The 12,504-nt window shown below is 33.4% G+C and overlaps 1 protein-coding gene across 2 annotated transcripts; it reads right to left on the reverse strand.

The window, feature by feature from the left end:
• Positions 1–1,792: 1,792 nt before the first annotated feature.
• On the reverse strand, positions 1,793–12,316 carry LOC140750537 (coiled-coil domain-containing protein 6). Of its 2 annotated transcripts, none has more exons than XM_073084100.1 (11): positions 12,007–12,316; positions 11,797–11,926; positions 10,840–10,930; positions 10,357–10,506; positions 9,966–10,109; positions 9,392–9,531; positions 8,777–8,845; positions 7,850–7,964; positions 7,430–7,522; positions 7,013–7,126; positions 1,793–5,675 (listed from the first exon to the last, which is right to left on the reverse strand). In XM_073084100.1, the coding sequence occupies exons 1-11, from the start codon at positions 12,029–12,031 to the stop codon at positions 5,505–5,507; spliced, it is 1,242 nt and encodes a 413-aa protein (XP_072940201.1). In that variant the 5' UTR covers positions 12,032–12,316; the 3' UTR covers positions 1,793–5,504. The 2 variants fall into 2 exon arrangements, with proteins under 2 accessions (XP_072940201.1, XP_072940200.1); XM_073084099.1 differs by having other exon boundaries at positions 8,777–8,854; positions 12,007–12,314.
• Positions 12,317–12,504: the final 188 nt, after the last annotated feature.

Raw genomic sequence — 12,504 nt, forward strand, 5'->3', positions numbered from 1 at the left:
ATAAGTCAATGATAATAGTTTTGAACGTTTCCTTTCAAGTTCTATTATCAGTCCTCATTATTTTTCTTAGAAAACCAAGGTAAAATTTTTGAATTTGCATAGAATAATGAACTGCATTATTAGGTAAAATTGGTCAAATCTCAACTCTCAGCGAAACTTCTCAAAATATAAACTACTGCTACAGACTCAAATTACTTTTACTAACTATACGGGTTACCTACCCATTCGTTAAGTAGGTATAACTTATGTACACAAGAAGCTGGGAAATTTGTCTGTTTAAATATTTCCAACTTTGTTATAGGTACCTATTTTCATTATAATTGTAAATATTTTTCAGTTAATAAAAGTTATAGTTCCTTTGGCGAATAAACAGCTGTTGTGTGCACAGGTACTTAGCTGCTTTGAAATTACCAGAAATTTGAAACAAGTACAATATAGGTAGGTACACTCATCCTTATCTACGTACCCAAATGTTGATAAGGTTTTACCCGGAGTCGTTGGGTGTTTTCGGTAGATTCTACAAACGTAACAACTGCTTCTTCCGATGTTTACCAATCATAAAATATTTCAATATTGCTAAAAAATCATCGTGGGAGGTACTATGCAAATTACTTTACCTGTAACCCTAGCAGCGTCCAATGCAAATACACTCTGTCCTGGTCTGTCTCCAGTTTGTTTAGTTTTATGACGCGTGTGTAAAGTAAGATTATTTCAGTGACCATTAAAGGTGCCGAGCGGCGACACGGCAAAGGGACGCGGTTACGCTGATTATGCTATTTTTTATAAGTTTAAATAGTTATAGTTTGTTTTGTATGGTTTTAGCTTAAGCTCATTGCATAGCGAACTAATCGCAGCGGTGGCTGCTATGTGCACTGGCTATGTCGACGAAACCGACATCCTCATATATCCCGGGTTCGATTCTAGGCTAGGCGAAATGAAACTATGCTAATAAATGAAATTATCTCTTACCATTTACGTATGCATAGCCACAGCACAAAAACAGCGAATACCAGTATGAGTATGGGAAGCTTTTATTTTACTTAAATCTACAGCTGGACGCTTTCCCCAAAATTGAGCCAATATAACTATACACCTCAGTTATAATGCGGACTAAATACTCAAATCAATTACAAATTGATCATTTTTATTTCAATTATATGAAATAAATTTACATTTATACGTAAAGAAATATAGCTCGTACATATAAAGTTACTATAATTATATAATAAAACAGTTCTACTGTGGCTGATTTTAATAATCATTTATTTATAGTAGCGTTTAATTAACACGATATTTTTAAAACAATAACTTTAAAATAAAACTTGGAAATCATAAAAGTGCGAAAATCTCCGTATGCCCTAATATAAATAAAACTCGCTAAAAATCTTATAACACAGGTCCAGCGTTTACGCGCTCTTGTATTATAGTGTCACCAAAATAGTTAATTATTTAGGGGTGCCAACAAAGCTAAGTAGTATACCTAGATCAAGCAGACAAAATCTTATATATAAAATTCTCGTGTCACAATGTTAGTTACCGTACTCCTCCGAAACGGTTTTACCGATTTTCACCCAATTTTATATGCAAATTCAGTAGGTCTGAGAATAGGCTACAATCTATTTTTCATATCCCTAAATGATAATGGTTGTTCAACCTTAACATTTTTTATTTATATGGCAACACAACGTTTGCCGGGTCAGCTAGTATATTTATAATAGTTGCACTAATAGAAAGTCCAGTTTAACTAATTCCAGTATGAATTGATGAGAGGGTTCGTAAATAAAACATATAGTATATTAATAATGCATATATATTTATTAACATTGAAAAAAAATAAACTGTTTAAGTGAAAAATTGCGTAATTGAATTGAGTCTTTGACGTAAAGATACTACTCCCAAAAGAGTATAGAAATACAACAAAATGCTCTGATGAGCTCAACATAACATCTGTAACATATTTAGAAACGAACACTCTTTTCTACTTTATAAGCATCATTTGGGAGTAGTTCCATAGACCCCGTTAGTGATATATTGATACATTACAATCTTTATATTAGTCATCTACAACCCTTATTCACATGTGAATTTATACACAGCCTATATTAATTAATAATAACCCACTGCCATTAATTTCGATGATTCAAATGTAGCCCCTGAAGTAATTAAATAAATTAACAAATCAGCCGCAACAAAACAACGATTACATAATCAGTTGTATCGTAATCCTAAATCTCGTGAAAATCCGACAATCGCACGCAATCTACAATCCTAAGATTTTCTGAAATCTTCTTGGAGTACATCGAAATTAGAACACAGATAATTACCAAGATTAAATGCCACGACACAGTCGTGCGAAGTCGAGGGGCAGTGAGTATCGTGTACGACAGATCTGATCGAAGACGCAAAAGCATGTGTATGATTTAAAGAGACGATAAGATATGCAACGTTTTTAAAACAATACAAATCACCTTATAAGCCGTAGCGTTGTGGCTACATACACACACTATATAATCGGCAACGAGAATGCAATTGACAGAGCGGTCCAATCAGTCACGTTGCGAGGGCAGATCAATCGGACACTTCCAAACTAATACTAAGCCGCTTCGATAGCGGTGTGCTTTTAATCATTCAGGATAATTATATCGCGTCGCAACCGAACCTCGTCCCGTCGACTGTAATCACTCCTCACTAAAGCTATCAGAGTCTGTAAGCTGCCGCATCGAACTCACCAGCAATGCGTTCGAGAACGTGTTAAGGCTGATCCATTGGTTCTTGCCAATCTCTTAACAACTAACCATGAGTTGTTTGAATAGTTAACAATAATAAACAGCATTTGTTTTATAATCAGTAAAATACGAATGATAAGGATAAAATGCATACATTGAGTATCTATTAATATAAATCCCGCTAAACATTGTTAACTAATGTTAATTAACAATGACATATTTTATTGGCAGTGTAGCTTCAAGACCTCCAATTATTAATAACAAATGATGAAAACGAAATAATTTTGATGTACATAAAACAAATGTTTTTATACTGGCATATACGTGTTATTATAAAATATGTCTATTGTTTATTATTCCTTTATTATATTATAGTGACAGTATTAACCAATTGGTCCTGAAATTGTAATCATCGTCTAAGGATATTAACAGCTGCGTAATAAGTCCTGACATTCTGGTAAAACAAACATTTGTCTATCACGCAAACATTTGCTCCAATCGTATATCGAACCCACGTAACACTTGCCACCATGATCATCTAAACTGAATTTACGCACATGTACGAGCTATAATACATACACACGACATGGCGTCGTATTGTGACGCGTTGCGACGTTTTGTAAATAAAATCTTCGTGAAAATTCTTAGCTCATCCGTTTTCTTGTTATGGATGATGAAATAGTACATTACGATACGCGTGGCCAAAGTAGCCTATTTTTGCACGGCGTGAAGTTAGCGCCCGAGCGCAGCGAGGGTGCTAAACGCCGTGCACATAATAGGCTACTTATGTCACAAGTATCGTATACTATTTTATAGCTCGTGTGACATAAACCCGCTTATACTTGTGAAGTAATATGAAAAAATATGTAATTATTTTGAAACTTATAAATGATTGAAACTAAAATTATGAAGTAAAAAAACAATAAAAATGTGACACAACCAAAACCATTAAAATTTGATGTGAAGAAGTCTTGATTTAGAAAATGTAGTAATTATTCTGCTCTTGTGATAAAGACAAATCTAACACCACACATACGTCGAAATCTATCAAGCTATTTAGGCTACATACAGTCGTCTAGACCAATGACTTATAAATAATGGGAACTCCCCTAAACGTATTAAGGAAACAAATGATAAGCAATCACATAATGTACTAATTCATGACTAAAACTACTGATACAGTAGAAAATCGATTATCCGGACCTCAGTTATAAATATTCGCGATTATTCGGATTGACAAACGTGAACAAGTAACTTTGTAATAACCCTTGCAAATCAGTCACATTTTGTGTGACATGTGCATTTAAATTCCGGAAAGGCGCTAAATCGCAACTAAAAAGTTACTATAAAAAACAAAACCCGATTGCTAAAAATATAGCCTATGTTATCTTATATTAAAAAAACATACGTGACAAACATATAGTCGAAAAACATTACCTTCCTAAATCGGTTTTAATAGCTTTTCTTCATAAACTCAATTATCCAAATTTTCGATAATCCGAATGCCACAAATACGACAACAAACAGGTCGCTTAGTCGAGAGTGGAGTACTGGAGTAGTATTATGGCTAATTTTGATAATGATTCCTAATTTAAATATCTCCTACTATGGTGTGTAGCGAAATACACAGTCAAAACAAACAATAAAACTCGATAAAGCTCAACAGTTAGTTATATAGTGATGTTATTGCTTAGTATATACACAATGGCAAAAACGTTTATAAATACGTCCAAAATAAAATATTAACATAATTATAGCTTTAAACAAAATACTCATTACTCACTTTTAATTTTTAAATGGCATTTAAAAGACATGAAACGTTCATAGCGATGTTTATTTTTTACAACTGTGAGGGTAGTGTATTGATATTCGTACAGTGTAAAAATCGGCTACTTTGGACACAGAAAAGCGTGGCTAAAATGCGGGTTTAGGTCACAGAGTGCTATAAAATACTTTAAAATAACGCAAACTGCGTTAGCAATTTTCACGACGTCGTTGTTTTATACGATGTATGTCGGAAATTTTCACGGTGCGACACCACAACGTCACCGACGCCGGATCGTGTGTACGTATTAGTCGCAAGATTAACGATAGCATCGAGGGGTCATAAGGTTAGGCGCGATGTAGCAGGAACGTGAAGCGAGCCAATGGATCAGTACCCTTACCATGAGTTTTTACGTTTTTGACATGTCTAAATTGATAAAATGGCGCTTTATGTTTTGTCTCTCTTTTTTACGAACATGTGAGGGAGACAAAAAGTTCATCGTCACTTGAGCACTAATTGTTACGTTTACTCAGTGGTGCGCTTTCGACAACTCATTCTACTGAAGCAAACGGAACAGAATAATGGATTGAGTAAACGTAACGTAAAATTGTGGGATGTTTTGAAAACTCATGGTAAGGTAGATTGTCGACAACACCGTCGCCGATCCAATATCGAGAATGAGATTATTTTGGGGCCGATTTTAATATGTCGTGACCTCAATAGTTTGTCCACCGCAACCGATATCCGCCGTTTATTTTTTCCTGCTGCCACGCGTGTGACGGAAGTGTATGGACAAGTTCCAACGTGTTTTATATTGCCGGCACATCGGCCCGGTCCCGCCGACCTACTCGAAATATCGACGGCCAGGATGACGGCGCTCGGGTGACGGACGTGCGGTGGATAAGCCGTTATAGCAAATGTATGTACGCTACTTGGGCGCCGTCATTAATTATCGGTATCGGCTCGGTGACGGTGTGGGTGGACAAGCAGCGTATGGGAAGAGAGCGGCGGCGTTAGTCCTTGGAGGAGGTGTCCATGGGGCTGGCGGGCTGCGGCAGCGCGGGCGGCGCGGCGGGGGGTGCGGCGGGCAGCGCGGCGGGCGACGCGGCGGGCGAGGCGGGCGCAGCGCGCGGCGCGCCCGGCGGCAGCGCCGGCTTCACGAACCGCTCGCTCGGCCGCCGCACCTGGTGTTCAAATTCAAATCTCATTTATTCAAAACTAGCTAACCCGGCAAACTTTGTACCGCCTCAAATTTTTCATTTATCATTTTCATTTATCAAATATATTTCATATAAAAAAATATAGCCCATGTTACTCGTAGATAATGTAGCTTTCGAATGGGGAAAGAATTTTTAAAATCGGCCCAGTAGTTTTTGAGCCTATTCATTACAACCAAACAAACAAGCAAAGTTTTCTTCTTTATAATATTAGTATAGATAATATTTGAAATTCAACAAACTACCACCGCTTGGGAAGGTGTTTCGCTATGGAGAAGAAGCGGCGCAAGAAACACCATACGTGTGCAATTTTGCATCTTTTAAATGGTAAATCATATACAACTTTACGTAGTGGTACCATAGATTAGTAAAGATACTTCGCCGCCTTGAAATTGAATGAAGTCACAAACGGCTTATTAGTAAGTTCTTTTTTTGAATTCTTGACAAATAAAAACATTTTTAGAGAAAATTTACGAATAAATAACTAATACTGCGTAATTTACATAATAAATAAATAAGTATTTCAAATATTTTAGGGATATTTTAGCAGGGAGACGTGGCAAAACTTACGCAACTATTTCAATTGTCAAAACTGGTCACATTTTCTTGTTAGGAGTGAGTAATCTTTACTAATATGAGTGGTACATATAATTAACAATGAATAAATGATGTTGGAGCTGGAAATAATAATGTGTCATCGCGGAATAAGTATTTCAAATTATTTTAGGTTATACTAATGCTTATATTTATTTTGACCAAAATAGTTCCTGATAAAAAATTGTTTCAAAAATATAATTATAAGAAACAGAAGCCCTCAAGGGAAGGTGATATTCAGACGTGTCATGGTTTGTAGTGGTCATTTAGTAATGAGAGTGGACCACATAATATACGGGGTGAATTTTTCAAATAGGCCTTCAGGGCCAAATCAGAAACTATAAGGATTAGCGAAAAGTGCTGAAAGGAGTTACGAGGCCGATTTTGGTGAAAACTAAAACTGCATCATTCGTTTTTTAAAATATATTTTTCCCTAACCGGGAGTCGAACGAATTCATTTTGAAAAAAAAGTACACCCTCTATATTATTCCACTACCTGATAGTGTCGCTTATAAGGATCAAATTGTAGAAAATAATGTTATATGACAAATTATAGGAAAAGCCTCAATTTTAAGAAAATACACATTTTTTCATATTAAGTTGGCAGTTAAGTTCCCGTCATTCATTGATTTAAACATTTCGCGTATTAACAAATTTTGTTGCCTTGTTGCAAACAAGTTAACACACAACAAGTGCAACACAAGTTATACCTGCGAGTTGAAGTGCAGGGCGGGCCGCGGCAGGCCGGGCGCGGGCAGCAGCGGCGACGCGTACGGCGACAGCGGCCGCGAGCCGCCCGGCGACGACACGCTGCGCGACCGCGCCTGCAGACACATTCATCCATCATATTATATAAAAGAAAATGCACACGAAAGATGCGTTTGGAAATAACATATGATAAATGTGGAAATTTCGATCTTTCTAAGGTACACATAGAATAAATGGATCATTAATAACATGTATTACTACTAAATAATGGCACAGCCCTCGTGATTGGCTTCAGGCAGAACTCCTGTTACAGTTGTATGTAAAATTGGTCACAGATGTTTGTACGTGACAGTAACCATCAGGTTAGACTGCATGTTTGTTTGCTAAATAAAAAATATTTATATCAATAAGATCCTTACATTTAAAGCTTCATTAAACTGCCTTTCCTCTTCCATTTCCAAGGAAGACTCGCTTTCAGACAGGTGCCGACACAAAGCTTCCCTGCGCTCAACCTGCAAATATTTATTTTTTTACTAGCAAAATATTATTCTTTTTTCACAATTACATAAGTAAATGTAAGATAATAAGCTGTGATTGATATGAAATAATGAGAATAAAATATCCAATTTGTATACTAATAGCCTTATACTAATATTCACATGCACTAAAGATGGGTGCTCTTTTTCAGAACAGATAAATAAAATACATTGGTAAATGAAACACTATTCAGGCTTGTTAATTGACATATTATGAAAATACAACACATACGTACACAACACATAGCCTAGCACAATGCCAATATTCCGTAATATAAGAAGAGGGAAATTTAAGGAAGTTACCTCTTGTTGTAGTTTTCGTTGCAGACGAATGTTTTCTTCTCGAATGTGTTTTTCTTCTAAGGCGAAGCGGTGCATTTTCTCTTTGTTTTCATTTTGCGATACTGTCAGCTGGTTCCTTTGAACATAGAATCGAGTTTTATTAAAAATAAAATATGGGTGTTTGTTTTATTTTTATTACGATATGTTTAATCTTGTCATTTTCAATGCTTTTTCATAGTAATAATAAAAATCTAACTTCTTCACAAGAATATAGAATTAATTGCTATACTACTTATTAATTTTATACGCGCCTGTTAGCACAATTTCCTTAGTGTAGTAATATTTTTTTATGTATTATCAGTGTATTGGTTAACTATTAATATTACAATACTATTAATTTAGGTATTCATGATTAAAATACAATATTTAATATATTTATCGACACATTAAACCTTAAGCAGAGCCACAACACAAATGATAATGTTATGTGAAATAATAGTGGATACATACGCCACGTCTACATGGTACTTAATTTACTTCTATAAAATGAATCTTAAAATTTAGTTACACTTAATTTTAATCTTTTTATAATTCGATTGTTGTATCTCAAATTATGATCAGTAGTTTACGCAAACTGATACAAAAATAATACAGTCAAAGTAAATACAATATGGAAATAAATATTCATCTTGAAACATAGTATTTATATTAGCTGCAGCCCATATTCTGTGGTGGGGCACTGCCTACTTTCAGAATTTCAATCAACCAATGCTACCGCTACTTCATGGTACAAAACATAAAAACAAATTATGATTTACCACCACCACCCTAGGATATCGTCTACCTTAGAACTGACAAAACTGTGTATCACTATCTTGATGGATCATTTGCAATATCAGTCAGAGCTATGAATATCAATCTTAATAAAATAAGAAATTATAAAATTACCTTAATTTCACAACCTCAGACCGAAGTGTTTGAATATGATTGCTAAGGTTTGACGCCGTGTCACCATTACTGATGTCCCTGACAATACGAAATTATTATCAATCATGATTTAACACCTATTCGGGAAAACATAATGATAATGATAATGTAAATATTATAAAGACATTTATCACTTAATTTCAGATCTACATACTTACTGACAAATTTATTTAATACATACATCAATATTAGGTTATAAAGTAAAAAATTGTATGAAAGATAAATATTACTTTCTACATAGTTTGAAGTGATACACATATACATAATAATCACTTTACTTATGAGTCATTTGTGATTTATTTTAATACCAACAAAATATGGAAATACTAATGAAATATTGTTTTTATGATCTATTTTTATATATATTTTTATATAAGTGTCACATGATCGACACATTCACAAGAATGTTAGTCAGAAAGGAGGATAAATAAATACATGAATAAATAAAATATAAAATGTTTATTTGCTACTGTCATTGCATGGCATAGGATGTAATGGCACAATACAAAAATAACAACATTAAATATAAAAACAATATTAAAACTAAGTATATTAATTAATATCAAAGTGGGTCACCTAGGACTAGCTGGGTCTGAGACCGGCTGATCAAGTCTTATTTGTAGTGAGCGCTTTTCGGCTTCCAACTTGTCCATCCTCTTCCACAGTCTGTTCACCAGAGCTTCCTGTTCCTGCTCCAAGGTATTTTCAAGCTCTACCTAAAAAGATAAATTATCAAATAAAAGTAAGAAACAGTAACAATCATCAACAAATTCAGCCATTTCATGAGTACTTTTTGTAGTAAATTGTTGTCTGAAAGCATTGATTACTGTCTTTATCAGTTATGATTGTTGTCAAGTAATCATAATGTTTATGTACTATATAATGAGACTTTAAGAGTACATAATGTAATACCCATACATTATGCACATATACATTTACATAATGTACATGTACTACGTAAGTATTGTTTTTCATCCATTTTTCTTCATTTGACAGATGAGTCAGATTAAAGTATTTTTATTCAAAAAGATTTAGATTACATGGTACAGGAGACAGTAGGTACTCTATAGTCCAAATTCATTATTATGACACCACCATGCAAAACTATTAATAACTGTATGCCTACTCTATATTTATTTGTACAACTAACCTTTTCCCGACGAAGCCTTTCTAAATTAGTTTGCTTGGCTAGTGTTTCAGCCTCAAGTTTCTCTATCTTACGCATCAGTTTGTTCACCAAACACTCCTGTTCTTGCTCCAGTGTCTGCTCCAGGCGGCACTTCTCTTGTCGCAGCTAATGAAAAAAATATTGTAATTTAGTTTATTAAAACAATTTAGCACAAAAGTTATCCTCATAAGTCTAAAATAGACAAATCCATTTATGTGGTCATCAATTGTAGTAAAAAGCCACATTATTCACATGAAAATTAGCTAATTCAATCAAAGATTTTTGAAATCCTTGTTCAAATTGTGTGGATGGAGTTGCCAAGCTGTACTATTAAAATAAACATACAGCAGGTATAGGAACACTAGAAACATACCTGATTCAATTTTCTTGAAAGATCGTTTGTAAGACATTCTTCTTCCCTTTCATAGTGATGGGCTAAGGTTTCCTTTTCTTTCTTTAAAGCTTGTATTTTCTTAAGCAGAGTGTTTGAAATATATTCCTCCTCCTGTTCAGCTTTAGCTTGCTGAAATGGAAATCATTGTCAATAAAAAATCTAATCAAGTTAACGTAATCTACAGGATAAAAAATCTCTTCAGGCCAAAAAGAGACCCAAGTCAAAGACATTACAGACAAAAGTTTACATACATAGCGGTCAAATACAATATGTACTTAGTTTTTTGAAGTTGGTTAAAAAAAGATGGAATTTTTGAATATATGTTTTTTTCTTATTGTTCATATTTCAATATCATATAAGCAAAGATACTTACAATTATTTATTTATAGTATAGTAAGAGCTTTACAATTATTAGTATACTCATACAAAGGTTATAATAATATACAAAGCTAAATTACTTACGATAGAAACAGATGCTTGTCTCAATGCACGATTTTCTTCCTGTAGAGCCTTCACTCGTAACTTGTAAGTATCAAGTTCCACTTTTAGGACCCTGGAACATGTGAATATTATTATGTCTATTAACTAAATATATTGCTCTTTCCATGACAAATTCAAGTATTGAATTATCATTAAAAACATCTCACATTCCCTTTTTTAAGCTTTGTTTTATTGTGTTACTTTGTTAAATTTTAAATAAATATAATTTAAATCATTAAATGTTAATATATCCCAAGTATACTCGTAGTCTGAATTAACTATAATGAAATTAATAACAAATCAACAAAAATATATAAAATAAGAGGATAAAACCATTTTCTCTTATCATTCACATGTATTCAAGTTTGATTAAAGTGTCTATTGTTCTCTTCAACACTATATTAAATTTATTAATTTTAATAGTAACAAATTCATAAAGATAATAATCATTATTCTTATGAAGACATAAAAATTAAACAAATGAGACTAAGATATGAAATCATAGTTATTTCTATAGGTGTGTTCTTATCAGCACAGAATACTAAAATGTGAACTGATTAATGACATACTCTAATAATTATTATCAAACAATAATTATTTATTTTTAAAATTCATTAAGATTATTTGAAAAGGTTTGTAACATGCGATGTAACATAATATTCATATAAATGTGTTATAAAAAAATATGCATTGTTATTAGGAATAATTTTACTGTCACACAAAGCAAAGTTTATTATATACTTATACAAATAAAATGATCCAAAATAAATTGGTCCATGGTCCATAAGAGGATGGAATTAATCAGAAGACATAATTATTTAAAACGTATACATACCATAACAACCAGAGATTTCTTATAAGATTTACATACTTTAGAAAAATAATAGTGATCATTCGAGTTTATTTAAAAAAAAAAATGATAACGTATGCGAATCTTACCTATTTTGTTGTTGCAAAGATTCTATTCTTTTCTGCAACTGATCGCGAGAAACCGTGCTGGGAGGCAACATAGCTCCGCCATCGAGGGAACTGGAATCGCTTTCCGATGCAGAGTCCCCCATTTTGTTACCTAAAATCATTTTATACTTTATTAATACGCACTCACAAGATGTTAATCATATTGGCCGAGTAATAAATAAAAGAGTTTACCTGGAGAAATCACTGTATCATCCATTTGCACTGTACGTATGAGCAGAGATGGCAACAAAATGTCATCAAGTAAATTACAGATATTCGTAAATTATATTTTATTCAAATGCCAATTATACACATAATTTTATCACGTCACTCGTCTTATAGTAAATGCTACAATTTATTGTATTAAATAGGCAGCCTAAAAAGTACAACGATATTGTTTTTACGTTGATGTCGCGGCGTATCCCTATCTCATTGAAATGAAGAAGCGAACCAAAGCAAGTCAGTCAGTCATTGAAAGCAAGTCAACCATGAGAAAGCAAGCCGGGGAGACGTCAAAATTTATTCAATTTTAATATTTTTAATCTGTTGTGTGATCTGTCATTCGCTTTTCTTCATAGACAAGAAAGAGGTTAGTAGAGAATAATAATAAAGTTCCAATTCAATATTAATCATACTGTCAATAATATTGATTCTGAATCTGCATATAAATAAAATTATATAAAAATTTTA

Source organism: Epargyreus clarus, unplaced genomic scaffold (genome assembly GCF_041222505.1).
Source record: "Epargyreus clarus isolate Ecla_fem2 unplaced genomic scaffold, WU_Ecla_fem_2.2 ptg000021l, whole genome shotgun sequence".
In the NCBI taxonomy this organism is placed as follows: domain Eukaryota; kingdom Metazoa; phylum Arthropoda; class Insecta; order Lepidoptera; family Hesperiidae; genus Epargyreus; species Epargyreus clarus.